Source organism: Gossypium hirsutum, chromosome D03, assembly GCF_007990345.1.
Source record: "Gossypium hirsutum isolate 1008001.06 chromosome D03, Gossypium_hirsutum_v2.1, whole genome shotgun sequence".
NCBI lineage: Eukaryota > Viridiplantae > Streptophyta > Magnoliopsida > Malvales > Malvaceae > Gossypium > Gossypium hirsutum.
This window is the reverse complement of record NC_053439.1, coordinates 637,744-655,501: the sequence shown is the minus strand read 5'-3', so window position 1 is coordinate 655,501 and position 17,758 is coordinate 637,744. Positions and strand designations below refer to the sequence as shown.

Here is a 17,758-nt window from a genome sequence, read left to right as displayed (position 1 = left end):
ATGTGCCTAATATATTTACACCTTCCTCTCAAATTAATAATTGAAAAAACATGGGAAATGTCCATAATTTTGATTTTCTTAAAACGCAATTTTTAAAATAAAATAAAATAAAGTCAGAATTATTTTATATTAATATGTTTGAAAAGTAGCCGACCAAATCACATCACATGTAATTAGTGATTAGTGAACGGGAGAAAGTGAATTCGAGTGCGCTAAAACACATTATTCCTTTATTTATGTATTGAGGATGGGCTATGAATAGTTTTAAGCATTATATCAAAAATAACAGATATTATATGAACTTATAATGAGAATAATGTTTAAAAAAATAATGACAAATATATGTTTTACGTATGAATGGTAAACTTAAGGTCACGAAACTATTGGTAAATTTATGTTTTGATCAATTAATTTCAAAAAGTTATAAAAAATTTATTGAATTATTCGAAAATTTTCATGTAAGTCATTGGATTGTTAAATTCGTTGTTGTATGGCCTTCTCTACTCTCATTGTCTACACCAATTGAAAGCTCTCATTCCCTTTCTCTTCAACAGTTTAGTTTTTTTTTTTCATGAAAACAATTTTAACCAAAATCCAAATAATTTTATTCTCCTATTTCCGACACTGATCGTCATATTGACTTGTATTCAAGGCTTTTTAATAATTTATTTTGTCCAACACTTTGAAAATAATTTTAAGGACTTATAAACAATTTTTGCAGATTTAAGTAGGGAATTTTTAATGTACTTTTTGTTATATCAAAATACTTGAAAAATTAGAATTAGCACGATTTAATCTCTTTCTTCGAATTGATATATCGATTAATTTTCGATCCGAGTCTACTCCACCAACTTGACAAATAACATTCACTATTGTTTTTTTTAAATAAAAAAAATCAATATTCTTAATTTACTATAACAAGTGCCGGTGGGCTACATACAATGCATATAAATGCATAAATATCCTTCTTCATGAAATATCCCATTTTTGGATAGGATATGAACCCCATATTTTATTCAATCACACTGAAACACATTTATAACCAATAATAAAAATTAAATTAAATTCCTTTTACCAAGGAAAATGCTAAATACAATAAAATAGACTCAATAAAAATTAATATTATTCTATACAAAGGGTGAGTTTAGATGGGCGGCGCGTTTACCTGCGGTTAGTGTAAAAATAGCGGTGGCGGTGAAATTATATACTATAACAATACTGCAGTGTAAGACAAAAAGTAAGCTAAACGCACCGCACCGCAAAGTAAGTTTACATTACATCTTAAGAAATTTTTTTAAAAATGTTAGATGATTAAACTTCATGCTACTACCTTTTTTTTAATAAAGGCAACATATTAATATATGTACGAGGTTTCATCATAAGTTGTTGTTATGTGTAAGTTGTCCTTCAGTTAGTTTAATTCGTGGGTTTAGTTTAGAATATATTAGTTCTAGACCTAATTATAGATTAGGTTGTAACAGTCATTTTTTTAATGGTGTCGGAAAGAGTGATTTTGGGGTCACCAAATCCGATAAGTAAGTTCGTAAATATTATTATTTAATATTTACGAATCAAATTTGATTTAAAAAAAAGGTTTTTGATTTGATAATTTATGTTATATAAGTGATTTATTAAGTTCAAGTGGTTTTAAAAAATAAGGTATCGGGGACCTTATTTTTATAAAACGAGCTGTAAATATTTTTATAAATATTTATGGAGTGTCATTAAGGTGGTATTAAAGTTTCGTTAAGAAATTTCAACATTTCGATGGTTAATTAATTAAAAAGGATCAAATTAAAAAAATGCATTCCCGGAACCCCGTTCCCGTAAATCGGACTTGTAAATATTTTTGATAAATATTTACGAAGCTAGTTGTGTAGTTAATTAGGTTTTGATTAAGTGAATTTATTTAAATTAAAAGTAATTAGGTATAATGACTAAATTGCATATATGGTGAAAGTTGAATTATAGATTAAAGAAAAATTAAAGGGGCTAAAGAAGCAATTATGCCATTGTTCTTTAATGAGGCGGTAAGATATTTATAAATTTAATATATATTATAATAAGATATGTTTTACTTAATTATTAAGTATATATTATATTATATTATATTATATTATAATAAACAGAATAAATAAAAAGATAGAAAGATAGAAACGGAACAGAAAGAAAAGAAAAACGAAAGAAAGGAAGGAGAAAGCCACGGCCCTAGTGGCTTCAATTGTTCAAAGTTTAATTGGTTAGTCAATTTAGTCCTTTTTTCTTTTAATTTTTATGTTTTTGGAATTCCAGTATTAAATATTACCTGATCCATACCAAAATTTTAGAAATTATTGAGTTTTTAAATGTTGTTAATGTTGAATATTTTTAGTATTAGGATTAAATTGATAGATTTTTAAGTTAGAAGTGAAAAATAATTGAATTGTAAAATAAATTGTAAATTTTGAGTAATAGGGATTAAAATGTGAAAATTTCAAAATTTAGGGATTTAAGTGAAATTAGAGAGTTAAATCTAGTATAAAGTGGAAATTGAATGAAAATATAGAATTGATTGTGAAGAAATAAAATTAGTCTCGGTTTAAGGACTAAATTGGAATTTAGACAAATGTTGAGTAAAAATTGAAATATGCAATATGAAATTGAATTGTATTGTATTGATGAATTTTAATTGTTTTAATTTTGTAGCTAACATTGTACCGGAATCCTCGACTAAAAAGGGGAAAGATAAAGTCAACGAGGAAAAGCTCGTCGAACCAGAATTTCTGGTTTGTATTTCTATAATTTGAATTTAGTTGTTAATTGTTATAATTCAATTTAATGTATATGGTAAGTGTTGATGTGAGAATTATTGTGTTTTGCAACTGAAATGGATTGATTTAGTATGTGATGAATTTATATTTATTTCAATTGAAATGAATATTGGTTGTATTTGAATAATGAATTGAAACTCTATTAACTGTATCGGGCTGAGTCAGATATAGATGGCATGCCATAAGATTGGATGAGTTCAGGGATTTCTTCAACTTCGAGTCGATGAGACACTGGGTGTCAATTTACTACTTCGAATTAATTCGATGACACATTGGGTGTCAATTTACTTCGGTTTAACCGATGAGACACTAGGTGTCAAATTATTACTTCGAATTATCCAATGAGGCACTGGGTGCCAAACTGGTGAGTTTGGTTGGATCCGTGTATCCGTCCAAGTTCGAGTCGTGTTAATAGGGGTAAATGAATAATAAAATTTTATAATTGATATTGAAATGGCATGGTATTAGAAATGGAAGTGAAATAGTGAATTGAAAATAAAATGTGAAATATGTTGCAAATATATGGAATATATGAGTTATATACTCGTGAAATGACTATGGAATATATATTGCAATTGTATAATGAAATATGAAATAAATTGTGAAAAGCTATTTATATAGCAAGTATGAGAATTGAGATATTTGTGAAACAAATGAAATATGATATGGTTGTTGTAGTAATTAAATATTAATATGTGTTTATATTTCAATTGTATATTTGTAATTTCTTATCTTTAAATATTCGGATTATAGAAATACCACAGAGCTTATACTCAGCGTAAGATTTTGTTTCCCGTGCGCAGGTTAGGTACTTAACTTTTGATCATCGATTCAGCATCCAACAACGATCCCAAACTTAAATGTGGTGATGTTTATCCTTTGTGTCGGCATGTACCTAGGGTGTCTAAATAATAGTTGTTTTGTGGTTTGATTGTAAATGAGGTTATAAGTTTAATTTTGGTTGGTTTTATACATATAAATATGTGTTTGTTTTTAAAGTCATATTATGGCATGATAAATTGAACTAAATCTAGATAGGTGCATGTGAACTTAATTCTATGTTTAAGTGCTCATGAACTGGGCAAAATTGATTTGGATTTAATATGTTTATAATTTGGATTAAAATGATGCTTTGATGACTTGTTTTGATGATATGAAATGTTTGAAATTTCTGTTTGTTTGATCTGTAAACTCCGGTAATGCTCCGTAACCTGGTTCCGGCAAGAGATACGGGTTGGGGTGTTACATAGGTCATCCGTCTACACTCGAAGGTCCATCAAAAAAATGAGAGAGCTTGGACAAAAAATATACGCTCAAAAAATGAGTTTGGACAAAAAAATAAGATTCGTTTTCTAAATGGATCGAGTCTCAGGTAAGATGTTTTGACCTGAGCCCAGCCTGACCCGAATTAATTGTTTTTCTAACATTTCATTGTTATTTTTTTTATTGTTATTTTGCTATTATATTGCTATTATTTTGTTGCTGTTGTTTGGATATTATATAACTCTTGTTTTGTTGGTAATTTTGCTATTATTTTAGAGGCATTTGCTTGCTAAGTTGTAACTATTTTAGTTTTTCAATTTTTTGAGAATGTTTTTAGTGTATTTGATGAATTATATTTTTTAATTTTATTTTTATATAAAAAATAATCTTAAAAAACTTGATACAGGTGGGCTGGGTTTGGATAGAATTTTAAGCTCATTTTTCTAGCCAGGTCAAGCTCGAACCTAAAAAACAGGCTTACAATTTTACATCAGCCATAGTCCAACCTATGATCAGGTCTAATCAACTTTTGATTTTTTTGTAATAATTTAATTCTACTTCGTGAGTATCAAACAATCTAATTATATTATAATAAGTTGATACTTATTACTTCATATAAACAGCTACATCAATAAGAAATATATAAATTAAACCATTGATATAATGACAAAAACTTATATTTAAATCTTCTATTAATATGTATCTCGAATATCGAAAATTCTTAAATAATTTTATTTTTTTTGAACAATCTCATTATAGATTCTGATTCTATCTGTTCTTTTTTACACAATATCTAGAATTACCCATATCCCCTCCCCAACCCTTAAATAGGAAGATAATGCGCTTCAGTGCACTCGAACCCACTTCCTCCTGTATTAGCAACAATGTTCATGCAATCAAATTAAGACTCAATTGGCCAAAGTAATTCTATTTTGAATTGTTATCCATATATATTAATTACATAAAACAAATAAGGAAAAAAGAAAAATCTTGATAAGTACGAAGAAATTGAAAACGGCAGAGTTCAGTGGCTGACTCATAGCCAAAACTTGACCACCACTAATCGGATAAGCATTGGACTTATTCGCCGTCACCCAAATAACCTTATTTAAAAGGTAGAAAAATAAAATAAAATAATAAAATAAAATAAAATAAATTTTTTTGTGTGTAAATATTAAATTTATGCATAAGGTGGAATTTAATATTTTTATTTGATGCAATTATACATAATTTTTTCGTTCATATGTACATATGATATTTTAATTTTGATTCAGTCGTATATATTTAAAGAAAATGAGCATATATATTTATTTTTATGTTGGATTGATATGGTTGCTTTTGTATGGAATATCCAACATAAAATGATGTCGATTCGATAATATTGTTAATGATTTTTGAAAATTAAATTAAATTAAGATTCTATGTATAAAATCGATAAAATCAAAGTTTATGTATGACATTGCATATTGTATAAAAGTTATGTATAGTTTTGATATTTATCCATTTTGTTTACAGTTTTCACTGTTGCTCATAGCCCCTATATCTGAAAATAATACATGCATAAATATGCTCGAACCTACATTCTCTTACCCATTACAATAGTAATAATGTCATCTGAACTATGTTCAATCGATAAATAAAATAAAACTTCAACTTTGGCAAAAGTCGAGGCTCTAGGTAGGTTTGTTAATGTAACTCTCACAAATGAAAAAAATTTCAATTCGATTTTTTATAAATAGAAGAATTATAAATTAATATAGTAAAAATTAAACTTTAACCCCTAAAAAAATTCAATTCAATCCCTCTTAAAAAGTGGAAAAATTATATTTAATCCCTTAAAAATGATGAAATAATAAATTAATACATGATAAACTTATAAATTTATCTATAAAAGCCCCTATTAAAATAAATTTATAGATACAATTTAAACTTTATTAGTATATTTTGTTTTAAATTTAAATTTATTTTATTTTATAATTATTTATTTTTTAAATTTTAAAGAAAAACACTCTTTTGTCATTATTTATATCGCTTGCCCTCCAATTGTTTCTCGAAACATAGCAACTCTGATAACCGAATCATACGATGCTCTCTTCTCTTTATATCTCAACCTCTCTTTCCGTTTCTCCGATTTCTCCGCCGTCTACTTCCCGCTCCAAATTCCGGCCACCTCGCTCCGCCGCTACTTACACTTCGCAACAACAGAAAGGATCGACGAACGGTTACCTAAGCCGTCAAGGAATGGCGACGTGCACGTCGTTGTACGAAGTTCTAGGGATTCCCGTCGGTGCTTCGAACGAGGAAATCAAATCGGCGTACCGCCGATTGGCTAGAGTTTGCCATCCAGACGTGGCGGCAATCGATCGGAAAGATTCGTCGGCGGACGAGTTCATGAAGATCCACGCGGCGTACAGTACCTTATCGGATCCACAAAAACGAGCCGTATACGATAGTAAGCTTGTATGGAGAAACCAACGGCCGTTGACTTCGGTTTCTAGGGTTTCAGGATATAGAGGGAGGAGTTGGGAGACCGATCAGTGCTGGTAAACCGAGTCGACTCATTCACGCTACCGAGTTTGGAAGTTGAACTCATCAACGATTTTTAAACTTCCATAAATCTGTACAGTTAATCAGTCAAGTACATATATATATATAAAGCTGATTTACTAACGACGGCAAAAAAAAAACGACCGGCGAGTTTAGCGGGAGAAATTACAGTCGTTGATTGTGCCACGTACTCTTTTTTATCGACCTTTGTTGTGCTTTGGCTGATGTTTCAGAAACCGTTGTACTTTTACAGTTATTAAAGATCAAAATTAAGCTTTTCTTTGTTAATTAAATACTACTATTTAGACCTTGAATTATTAAATTGTGTGAATTTTTATTTTCAGTTCAACAATATCACTAATTAGACTATTTGAAATTCTGGTTATTATTAGATATAAGACTCTTCCCGCTACATTATCTATAATTTTTTAATAATTTAATAATATTTCAGTAATTTTTTATTTTTTTACATCGAATCTTGAATCCGTAACCTTAAACTTCGAACCTTGACCTTAAACTTAGAATTCAAAATTTAATGCAATGACACATGGCATGTTCTTAAACTCGTAAATTTAATAATAATTTATTTTTAAAAATTAGAAATAAGTGATCTCAACTGAGTCGAAATTACCTAAACATATAAAAATATAAAAATATTAACATATTTTTAAAAAAAATTATTAATTTTAAATAAATTAAATCAAAATAATTCAAATTTAAAAATGTAAACTCGAACTCAACTCACAATTAATGAAATAAATAAACGGTTGGCCATCAACACCTCTAATAATAAAATAAAAAAATAAATGATGATTGGTTTATAGATGATCTTAGCCGCAATTGGGAACATGCATGAGACCAAAAAGATCTTCAATTTAATGGGAATGGTAAAGGATACCACAAAATTTATGGGACCATTTCAGCAGCTTGGAACCATATTGCCACTGCTTTCTTCTAGAAGGAAAAATAATATTGGGACCTAATATATAAATATATCATATTAATATCTCGTACACCGTTAATAGGTAGGAGAATTCACAATTCGATTAAAATTGAATTAACCGATCAAATCGACCTAATTCGATTAATCGATCAGTAGTCGAATTTAGTTCGGTCGAAGACGGATTAATATTTTTTTAAAATTTTGATTATTGGGTAATTTAGTTTGAAATCGGGTAATTAATCGAATTAACCAATTAACCGAAATAACAATATGGTTGTTAGTTTTACACTGTGTGCATCCAAATTATGACTTTTAGTTTAAATTGGTCCCACATCTTTAAAATGTTTCAATTGAGTTATGAAAGTATTAATATAATGTCAACCATGTCCTTTCGTCAACTTAGTCATTAGTTTTAGGGGTTAAATGTTATCTTGAATCTGACGTTGAGTATATTTAAAACATGTGAACTGAATTTCAGACATATATGCACCTATTACATTGATAGCTTGGACCCGATGTGATAAAAAAATGAAAAAAATAACTCTCTTAAATTTTAAGGGTACCGTCTACACGGGTTGTAATTGCAGTAGGTATAATACGTATTTAAATTTTGATCCATGTGTTTCAAATCTGCTTGTGTCAAATTTAATGCCCAAGTTGACAACTAGGCTAAAACATAACTTGATTGATATAATATCAATACTTTGAGGGCTTAATTAGAATGTTTTGAAGTTTGGATATCAATTTAAAATCTAGACTATTGTAAGAGGACTCTAGTGCAATTAGTCCCATATTATATTTTTCCAGAGGGACCCAATTTGAGTTATAAATTTTTGTGAGTATCAAAATGCGAAATTACCATTATATTAGCTTATAACTTCACATTTTCTACCAGAATTTAATCAAAATTTCATTATTTTAAAGCAAAAATACAATTTTACTATATAATTTATATCTTTCAAAAGGACTATAACATAAATTTTCATTTTTAAGAGACTAGGCATTCCTGCCCATATATCACAATTATGTATGATGAGACTTGAATTTTTTTTTTTAACAATCTCATTATAGGTTCGGATCATATCTGCTCTTTTTGACACAATACTTAGAACTACCCATAACCTCTCCTAAACCCATAAATAGGAGGATAATATACTTTAATGCACTCGAGCCCCTAGATTAGTAATAATACTCATGCCAATCCAGCTAATAAATAGAAAAAAATATATATAGAGCGAAAGAAATAATTATACTAATGTACTTTAAATTCAATGTAGTCGGCAGGCGTTGTTTTAATTTTTTTTATTTACAAAAAAACCCCTCCAAAAGATCTAGATTATTGATTCTAGAATATGGTGTAAATAGAACTTATTTGACTGTCAATAAAGTTTTCTTGATTGGCTTCACCTTCCAAAATAGCACTCTATCAAAGACTATAAAGCTCGTACACTTTATGTGCCCCATATAATTTCCAAGATAACATTCCTTTAATTTTGGCTGAATTTTGCTTTTAGTCCCTTTATTATATCTAATCTCTATATTTTAATCTAGTTTCTCAATTTTTATAGGGATAATGTATTTTTTTGCCCCTAAACTTGGCATCTAGGTTCACTTTGGTACGTGTACTTTTTTTTGTCCACTTTGATCCTTGAACTTGAACTAAATTCATTATGGTCTATGGAATTGAATTATATAAAGATTTGATGATGTGAACAATGCCACTGGAATAGAACCAGATTGGATGGATAGAGAACATATCGATATAATAGTTTGAACAAAGGGGTTGAATCGGTTGGCTTAAAATTACTTGAAATTGGGAAATTTTGAAAGTCGTGACAAAAATTGACAGTTGAACAGATTGAATCGGATTAATAAAAAAGTATTTATTGTTGGTCTGACGATCGAACCAGTCGAACTGGTTAAATTAGGAATCAGTAGTTTGACATGTTCAACCACCAATCTAGTTATTAAAATACTAAATGTAGTATTATACCACATCATCACCTGAAAATTTATATAATTTTTTTAATCTTCAAGTGATGATGCGACACTTTTCAAGTTCAGGGACCAAAATGGACCTAGTTTTTAAGTTCAAGTGCCTAAGTGGATCAAACAAAAGAATAGGTACCAAAGTGAACCTAATTACCAGTTCAAGGGTTGGAAATTATATTATCCCATTTTTATAATATTATTAGTTAGCTCAAGTAGTTAAATACGGTTAATTATTCTGAATAAAATACTGACGTGGATTTTTTCTTAAATATACTCCTTCCAACATAAGAAATTTTTATATCAACGAGATGAATTTAGATTTTTTTGAAGATAAAAAGATTTCTCAAAAAATCGAGAAAGTTGGTCCCTCTCAAAAAATTAGAGCAATTTAATCCTCATCAAATTTGAAAGTGAGCAACTAAAGACAATTAATCACGACGATAATGTCTTCCGTCAATTGTACATAAATTTGATTGGTATAGTAACAAATTTAGCCTTTGATGCTTGCACATTTTGTCATTTTGACCCTGATTCTAAAGAAGCTCAACAAATTTAACCTTAACATTTACACGAATGTTGCGGGACAACATTGTTAAATCAATACCAAACTGATAGAATGTGTAATTTTTGAGAGCTAAATTAATCAATTTACCAATCAAAACCATGTACAATTGATGGAAAACATTAACTTTATGATTAATTGTCCTTAATTGCTCAGTTTTAAAATTGAAAAAAAATTAAATTAAATTATTAAAAAAAAAACAATTTTACTCAATTTTACATTTTGGTCCGGTTTGAAAGGCGGGATTGAACCCGTTTTCTAGAAGGAAGAAAAGTTAGGTATGTATTGTTGTACCTTAAATTCAAACTGGGCAGCTGGAAGATAGTCTCCAAATGGACATTTCTAGATTATTGATTCTAGAACGTGGTCCTAAGTATTTGGTTAGTGGTCCACATAATTTTCTTAATTGGCTCGGTTTTCGGTTTTAAGTTTTAAGTATCGATATTCAAATTTCATAATTCGTAATTGTAATGTTTAGATCTTCGTTTTTAATACGTGAGAATATTATGGACTAATTTTGTTCGATTTATCTCGATTTTTGTTTAATTTTTTCGATTATTCATTTGTTGTGATTTATCTTAATTTTAATTTGATTATATTTATAGTTGTTTGGGTACATATTTGTACCGTATTAATGTGTGTGCTCTATTAGTTAAAAAAAAAACAGCATTTCGAAAGCTTATGTACTTTGACTTTTGCTTCATAGTCTAGGATTAGGCACTTCAATAATTTGCCTGATATTATTTATAATTTCATCTTAGTCTTTTCTTATTAATTTATATTTTTTTTCAAAAAGCTCCAAAATTATTATTAATTTATAATGAAGAACCCTAAAATCTTTTTTTTGTTAAAATTAGAATCTAACGATTGAAATTAGAAATGTATTTGAATTTAAAGTAGAATAAATCTAGATAGGATTACATAAGGTGGGACTTAAACCCAAAATAATTTGGGAAAGAACAGGGGTAAAATTAGAATTTTTTAAGGGGGTCGAAATTAAATTATAATTTTTATGATGGTAAAAATACAATTTCACCATTTTAATAGCCTATATTTTTATAATTTTTAAAGGATTAAATCAAATTTTTATATTTTTAGGGGGCCAAAGTATAATTTTACTTTTACTAATTTAAAATTTTAAAAATTTTAAAGGATTTAAATGAAAATTTTTTCATTTTAGATGAGTCGGGCACTTGCCAACCCCTTAATTTCGCCCTTGCAAAAGAACCCACATATTATATTTGACCGGATACTAAATCTGGATTAAAGGGGAAGGTTGAAATGGTAAATATGTGTTCAAAGGTTTGGGGGTTATTTTTGACAATATAACATTACTTTTTTTTCTGTCTTGGACAAGAAGGTAGTGGAGTTGAGTTATTTATATATTTTATAGTGGGAATCATCACTCAATAGGTTTTTATTATCGGATAATCGTTATTTAGAATTATGAATAATGCTCGTGTTTTTGGATGTGATTGAACCATGTTGAATATAATTGGTTAAGACCTTGTGTTCAATGTCGCACAGCAATCATCCCTGCTACCGTGTTCGGTAAAAATGTCTTTTCGGCTTGAGAACCATTGGGCTATGTTTCCCAGCTTCTCCGTGTGGATGCTTGCAAGGTGTTTGTGAGAATCCTGTGAGAAAGTCCGATGAAAGTTCAAGCCGTGAGTGGGCGTAGGGCAGTGTTTGAGGTGGCCGCTAATTACCCAAGGCGTCAAAGATTTATTTGCTTAGCATAACATAATTCGATTGCTTTCAACAACACAGCAAACATGCGACTGCCCATCAAGTTTATCATCAGCATCTTGGAAGATCTTTCCACAAAGGCTTAATAAACTACGGACGGATGGAGTTAGTCTTGGATTGGAGAATCTGAATTGGATCAATTTGAGTTTGAGATCGATTTGAAAGTTTGTTTTGATCGTGTTATCTTGGATTCTGTTTTTTAAATTGATTTTTATTTATTTATTTTAAGACCAATCATCCTAAATTTAGTTAATTTCGTGTTCTAGTCATACATATTTACCTATCAAACATTTTTATCGGGTCATCTCTAAGTCGAGTCATTTTAAATTACTTGTTCTAACTATTATGGGTTGAATTCCAAATTTATAGTCTAGTTCTCCCATGCTACATAGGCCTCCATGTACAGGACAGCCTATAAGGCCCATTATGAAGCATTAGACACACTTTAACAGGAAGCCCAAAGTATATTGGAGCTGGCCTAACGGGGATGAAGATGTTTATGGGCTGCGTAAGATTGAGGCCTTGCATCGAAATATAAGTTTAAAATTTTATATTTGTAAATTTTTAACTCAAAATTTTAAGATCCGCACATTTTATTTTTTATTTTTAAAATATCGTTATTTTTATTTAATATATCTTTTATTGCCATTATATATTTTTCTTTTATTAAATTCTTAAACATAAACAAAATTTAAAACAAAAGAAAAAAAATAGCTAATTTTAAACTTAAAAAGGAGAATTGGGTCACATCGCGTCAGGCTTTAGTTTTAAATTTGAATTTGAGCTCGTTCCATATTTTAAATGAGTTTAATTTTTTTGTTCAAAAAAGGCGAAGCTAGAGAATTGGTTAGGGGCAAAACAAATTATAAATTTCTGAGAGGACTAAAATACAATTCTATCATAAAATTAATTTATAATTTTATAAAACTTTGAAGGCCTAAATGATAAATTTACCATTGAGGAGGCCGGTCTACGCCCATGTGCTCAAACTAGAGGTGCTAATGGGTGGGGGCGGGCCCAAGCATGATATTAACATACCTTATGCTTTCCCAAGCCTTGCCTGACTTGAAATATGAGCCTAAAATTTTGTCCAAATCCGTTCATATTTACAAAGGATTAACCCAAACTCATTTTAGATCCGCCCATTTTAAAAAAATATATTTATATTATATTATTTTAATATTTAATATTTAATATATTTAATATATTTTTTATTTATTGAAAGTTTTTATATAGTCATCATTTTAATTTTTATATTAGAATAGTATTATATATTTAGTATAAGTTTATTTTTTAATGTGTTCTAAATAACATAATATATAAAAGTAACATAATATACACTATTATAAACTTAAAAACGGGCTGGCTCGAGCTTGAATACTCAAGGCCCAAGCTCAACCCGGCCCATATTTTAATCGAGCCTAATTTTTTTACCCAAACTTATTTTTCAAGTATAATATTTTTGTCTAAACCCTCTCAAATTTTGTGCTGGCCTTCGAGCCCATGTAAATAATCCGACTCATGAATAGATGTAACTCAAACCCATTATTAAAACTAATATTTTTATCTAAACCTTTTCAAATTTCACAATAATCCTCCAAATTTAAACAAATAACCCAACCTCAAACAAGTCTAATCCTTCACCATTTGCCTTACAACTTCACGGCTGGTGTAAGTGTAAGGCCACAAAGGAGTTCACATGATCTTTTGACATTGACCTTTGTTTCCTCACAAGTAGTCAACTATTTATATTATTTGTTTAAATCCCATTGGAAAACTCAAGCCAAATTTAGAAAATAATAAATAAAACCCCCCAATTGACCATTGCAGTCAAGTTGCTTGCTTGTATGTGTTAGTAAAGGTATATATATATAAGGGCCAAAATTCCTTTATGCTAACACTTCATGTGCATCAACAAGTAAAATCCTAAATGAAGGTCAAGTGAGCTGAACAGAGCTCACCAACTTGCCTCAGCTAGATCCTATGTTGAGTTGAGCATAATGGAGCTAGATAATGATGTTTTACAGCCTTAATCCAATCAAGATTTCCACCCAGCAAGTTTAAAATATTGACAAGTTGCACAATGATGGCCATATTTCCTTTATTATGAAGTTAGTCCTTATAATTTAATTTGGTGTAATTTGATCATTCTATTTTTATGAAGTAAATAGTTTAGACTAAAATTTTGATCTGGATTTTTCTTGAAAGAACTTTTTTCAAATCATTATGTTGATGTATATATAAAATGTTAGAAGGAGTAGTTTAAGAAAAAAACCACATCTGTATTTTAATCGAAATAGTTAACAAACTATCTGGATTAACTAGTGACATTATAAAAGATAAAAAAAAAACCAAATCAATGGCGGAACATGCGATTAAGATTGGGAGGGGGTTAATTAAATATTTCAAAAATTTTAAGGGTCTAATTAAAATTTCTAAAAAAATTGAGGAACATATTGAGAATTTTCTAAAAATTATGGAGGGTTTAATTAATTTTAAATTTTTTGAGAAGATTAATGCGAATCTCAAAAAGAAATGGAGGGACCTAATTAAAATTTTCAAAATTTTGGGGAGCCAAACCAAATTATGCCAAATTAAAGTATATGTTGAGTATGGTGATGAGGCACATTGCACTTCCGAACAAAAAGTTCAGGTTTGAATCCTAAACACAACATTGTTGGAGGGCAGCGATGAATCTTCGAAAGGATTAGTATTTAGTCTCATGAACAGTCAAAAAGAAAAAGTACAGTAACCAAATCTCAAACTTGAGCATAATAAAAGGACCAAAACTGTAATTTGACCCACAATTAATCATCCCTGTCAGATCCTTGGATAACTTGCTTGGTGACTACCCTCCAACAACTTGCATGTATAAGTTGACTGCCATTGGTTAAAAATATGAGACTCGTAGGTTCTTGGTTATGTTCAAGTTACCTGTCAAAGTCATGGTCTCAAATTGCAAACCTGATGTCCTTTCTGCAACCTCAAATATACAGAAATCCCAACGTACCTCATCAATACTTCCAAAAGCCTATTTCATCATTGATGTATTCTACTATTATATATATATATATATATAGATGTCAGCTTTATAGCGACAATTTGTTTTGGTTTTCCTAAGTAAGCAAAGAAAAAAAATTACTCGGACAGCAATGGCCGACTGCAAATGTTTGCAGGTTGAGCATGTGCCTCATCATACATGCTTCTTTGCTCTGCCCCACTGCCCATATCATCACATGGTACCCACACATCAGCATTAGATTTACTTTCTATATATATATATATGCAACACTCTTAGTACTCACCAAAGTGTTTGCAAATATAGTTTCCAATGGCTGCTTTGCAACTTACGATTGTATTGGTTATGTTCTTCTTCCTTCAACTATTCTCAGGTCATAAATCATTTCGCCTAGTTCATTTCTCGTCGTTGTTGTTTTTGCTGCTGTCGTTGGTTTTAATCTGGTTTTATTACAGGTGCTCGTTCGTCGACGTTTACCATCATAAACAAATGCAGCTATACAGTTTGGCCAGGAGTATTGTCAAGTGCTGGAATCCCACCACTTTCACCTACAGGTTTTGTTCTTCAAAAAGGAGAATCGAAATCTATCGATGTTCCAACATCTTGGTCAGGTCGGTTATGGGGTCGAACTCTTTGTACCCAAGACTCTTCTGGCAAATTCACTTGTCTCACTGGAGACTGCGGTTCGTCTACGATAGAATGCTCTGGTGCTGGTGCTATCCCTCCTGCAACCCTTGCGGAGTTTACATTGAACGGAGCTTCGGGATTGGATTTTTATGACGTTAGCCTTGTGGATGGATACAATTTACCAATGATGGTGTCTCCACATGGTGGTAAAGGAGGTAATTGTAGTTCAGCCGGATGTGCTGCGGAATTGAACGGTAACTGTCCTTTGGAACTTAAAGTTGTTGATAGGAGTGAAGGAGTGGCTTGTAATAGTGCATGCAATGCTTTCGGGGACCCGAAATATTGTTGCAGTGGCGCTTATTCGACTCCGAATACGTGTAAGCCGAGCTCGTACTCGAAATTCTTCAAGGCAGCCTGTCCTACTGCTTATAGCTATGCTTATGATGATGGAACCAGTACCTTTACTTGTGCTGGTGCTGATTATGTCATTACTTTCTGCCCTACTACACCTTCCACAAGGTAATAATTGCATTGCAAGCCCCTCGGCTATTATGATTTAGTTGATCTGCTACTAAACAAATCATGGTCAATCCATATCTGTCGGTTGAAATTTCCCTATTCTTATGGTTTGGTATTGGGAGCCATATAGGGGAGGGACCATACATTGTTTAGTCCCTGGATGGCCTGCATGTACCTTTTTGGTAAAAGTACTATGGAGGCCATTGTATTAGAAGTCGGATTACGTTTTGTCCCTTAAAAATGAGTAAATTAGTCTCTATACATTTGATCAAAGACCAAATTAGTCTTTTTGTTAAAAATTTCATCCATTTCTAATGTTAAAACTGGTCTCTATATCTCATTCATGTGGCATATTACGTGTAACTATCTAGTTATTTTGTTAGACACGTCAGTTTTTAGCAGTAGAAATGGATGAAATTTTTAACGAAAAGGACTAGTTTGCTCTTTGAACTAATGTACATGGACTAATTTTTTCATTTTTTTAAGTAAAGGGGGCAAAATGCAATTTGACTCCTATTACAATTGCCTTATGGCACTTTTAACTTATTTTTTTTAAAATGTTCATCTTCATATACACTTCCAAAATCAAATCCTCAGCACTGTCCCATGCTGCAACTGCATATGCCGTATACAACATTTATGAGCACCCCCCCAATCATCATCACATCGAACTTATTTTGCCACTGATGTTGATTTATTTTGTTGCAGTCTCAAGACTTCTGATCCCATGGCGGTCGATATCTCAGCTAGTTCCCGGTCTACTTCATCAGCTCTCATTGCCGGTGCCATAACCAGTTTGGCCATAATATGGCAGTTCTGGCATCTCTTTTGACAATGCCGAGCTGCCAACCGACAACATTCAGGACCTCAACTATTTGCAAACTTAATCGGAAACCGAGTGAAGATCAACAGTTGGCCACACAATCTAAAACCATCCAATGATATCGCATAATCACCGGCCTGCATTTTCTTTCCAACTTGAAAACCAGTGTAATATATAAGTACAAAAGATAGAAAACATATGTATCAGACATTACTAGAGGCAGGCAAGATAGAGGCATATTTTTCAATCGATTATTAGACATAAATTGCAGGAAAAAGACAATGATTAGTTGGCTATGGCTAACGTTAATGGTTTGTTACCGTAGCCTACTAATGCCAAAGGAGATGAGTTCATTTGTCTCTATTTGTTCTTTAAGAAATGCAATTATTTAATGATTTGTTTAGTTTAAGATATATGGTGTGGGTTTGGCCGTCACAAGCTTTCAATTATTTTACCAAATGTTCATTATTAAATAATTTATTGCATCTGATCTGAATTTTTTAATTGAGTTAATGTAACCGCGGTTCTACGTGGTAGATCAAATGGGTTTTAAATATTAATTTGGATGTCCTACGTAGTAGTCCAAATTAAATTTATTTAATTAAAAATTTATTTTCATCTCAGCAACTGGATATCCAAGTTGACATTTAAAACCCATTTAGACTGCCACGTAGGATTGCCGCTAGGGAGGTAACGGAGTTTAATGGTAGAGTGATTACTTCGTAACAAAACGATAACGTAAGTGACTAAAATGTAATCTGAGACAAACAAAAGTAACTTTTTGTAGCTTACCCATTTTTATATTTATCAAGTTTAGGGATCAAAATGGATTTAATCGTTTAAGTATAAAACCCATTTAGACTGACACGTAGGATTGCAGCTAGGAAGGTAACGGAGTTTAATG

At 30.7% G+C, this 17,758-nt stretch overlaps 2 protein-coding genes across 2 annotated transcripts; both read left to right on the top strand.

Annotated features, from left to right (window-relative positions):
• Window positions 1-6,088: 6,088 nt before the first annotated feature.
• Window positions 6,089-6,908, top strand: LOC107909455 (chaperone protein dnaJ 11, chloroplastic). The gene has a single exon (XM_016836970.2). The coding sequence runs from the start codon at window positions 6,159-6,161 to the stop codon at window positions 6,618-6,620; it is 462 nt and encodes a 153-aa protein (XP_016692459.1). The 5' UTR covers window positions 6,089-6,158; the 3' UTR covers window positions 6,621-6,908.
• Window positions 6,909-15,098: 8,190 nt separating this feature from the next.
• LOC107909456 (pathogenesis-related thaumatin-like protein 3.5) lies at window positions 15,099-17,263 on the top strand. The gene is made up of 3 exons (XM_016836971.2): window positions 15,099-15,258; window positions 15,341-16,031; window positions 16,740-17,263. The coding sequence occupies exons 1-3, from the start codon at window positions 15,198-15,200 to the stop codon at window positions 16,861-16,863; spliced, it is 876 nt and encodes a 291-aa protein (XP_016692460.1). The 5' UTR covers window positions 15,099-15,197; the 3' UTR covers window positions 16,864-17,263.
• The last annotated feature ends 495 nt before the right edge of the window (window positions 17,264-17,758 follow it).

Excerpts from the sequence above, each read along its gene's own strand:
- LOC107909456 (XM_016836971.2), top strand. The coding sequence starts at position 15,198 with ATGGCTGCTTTGCAACTTACGATTGTATTGGTTATGTTCTTCTTCCTT. Across the intron at positions 15,259-15,340 it reads CTTCCTTCAACTATTCTCAG|GTGCTCGTTCGTCGACGTTT; the intron begins GTCATAAATCAT and ends GTTTTATTACAG. Across the intron at positions 16,032-16,739 it reads CCTACTACACCTTCCACAAG|TCTCAAGACTTCTGATCCCA; the intron begins GTAATAATTGCA and ends ATTTTGTTGCAG.
- LOC107909455 (XM_016836970.2), top strand. The coding sequence starts at position 6,159 with ATGCTCTCTTCTCTTTATATCTCAACCTCTCTTTCCGTTTCTCCGATT.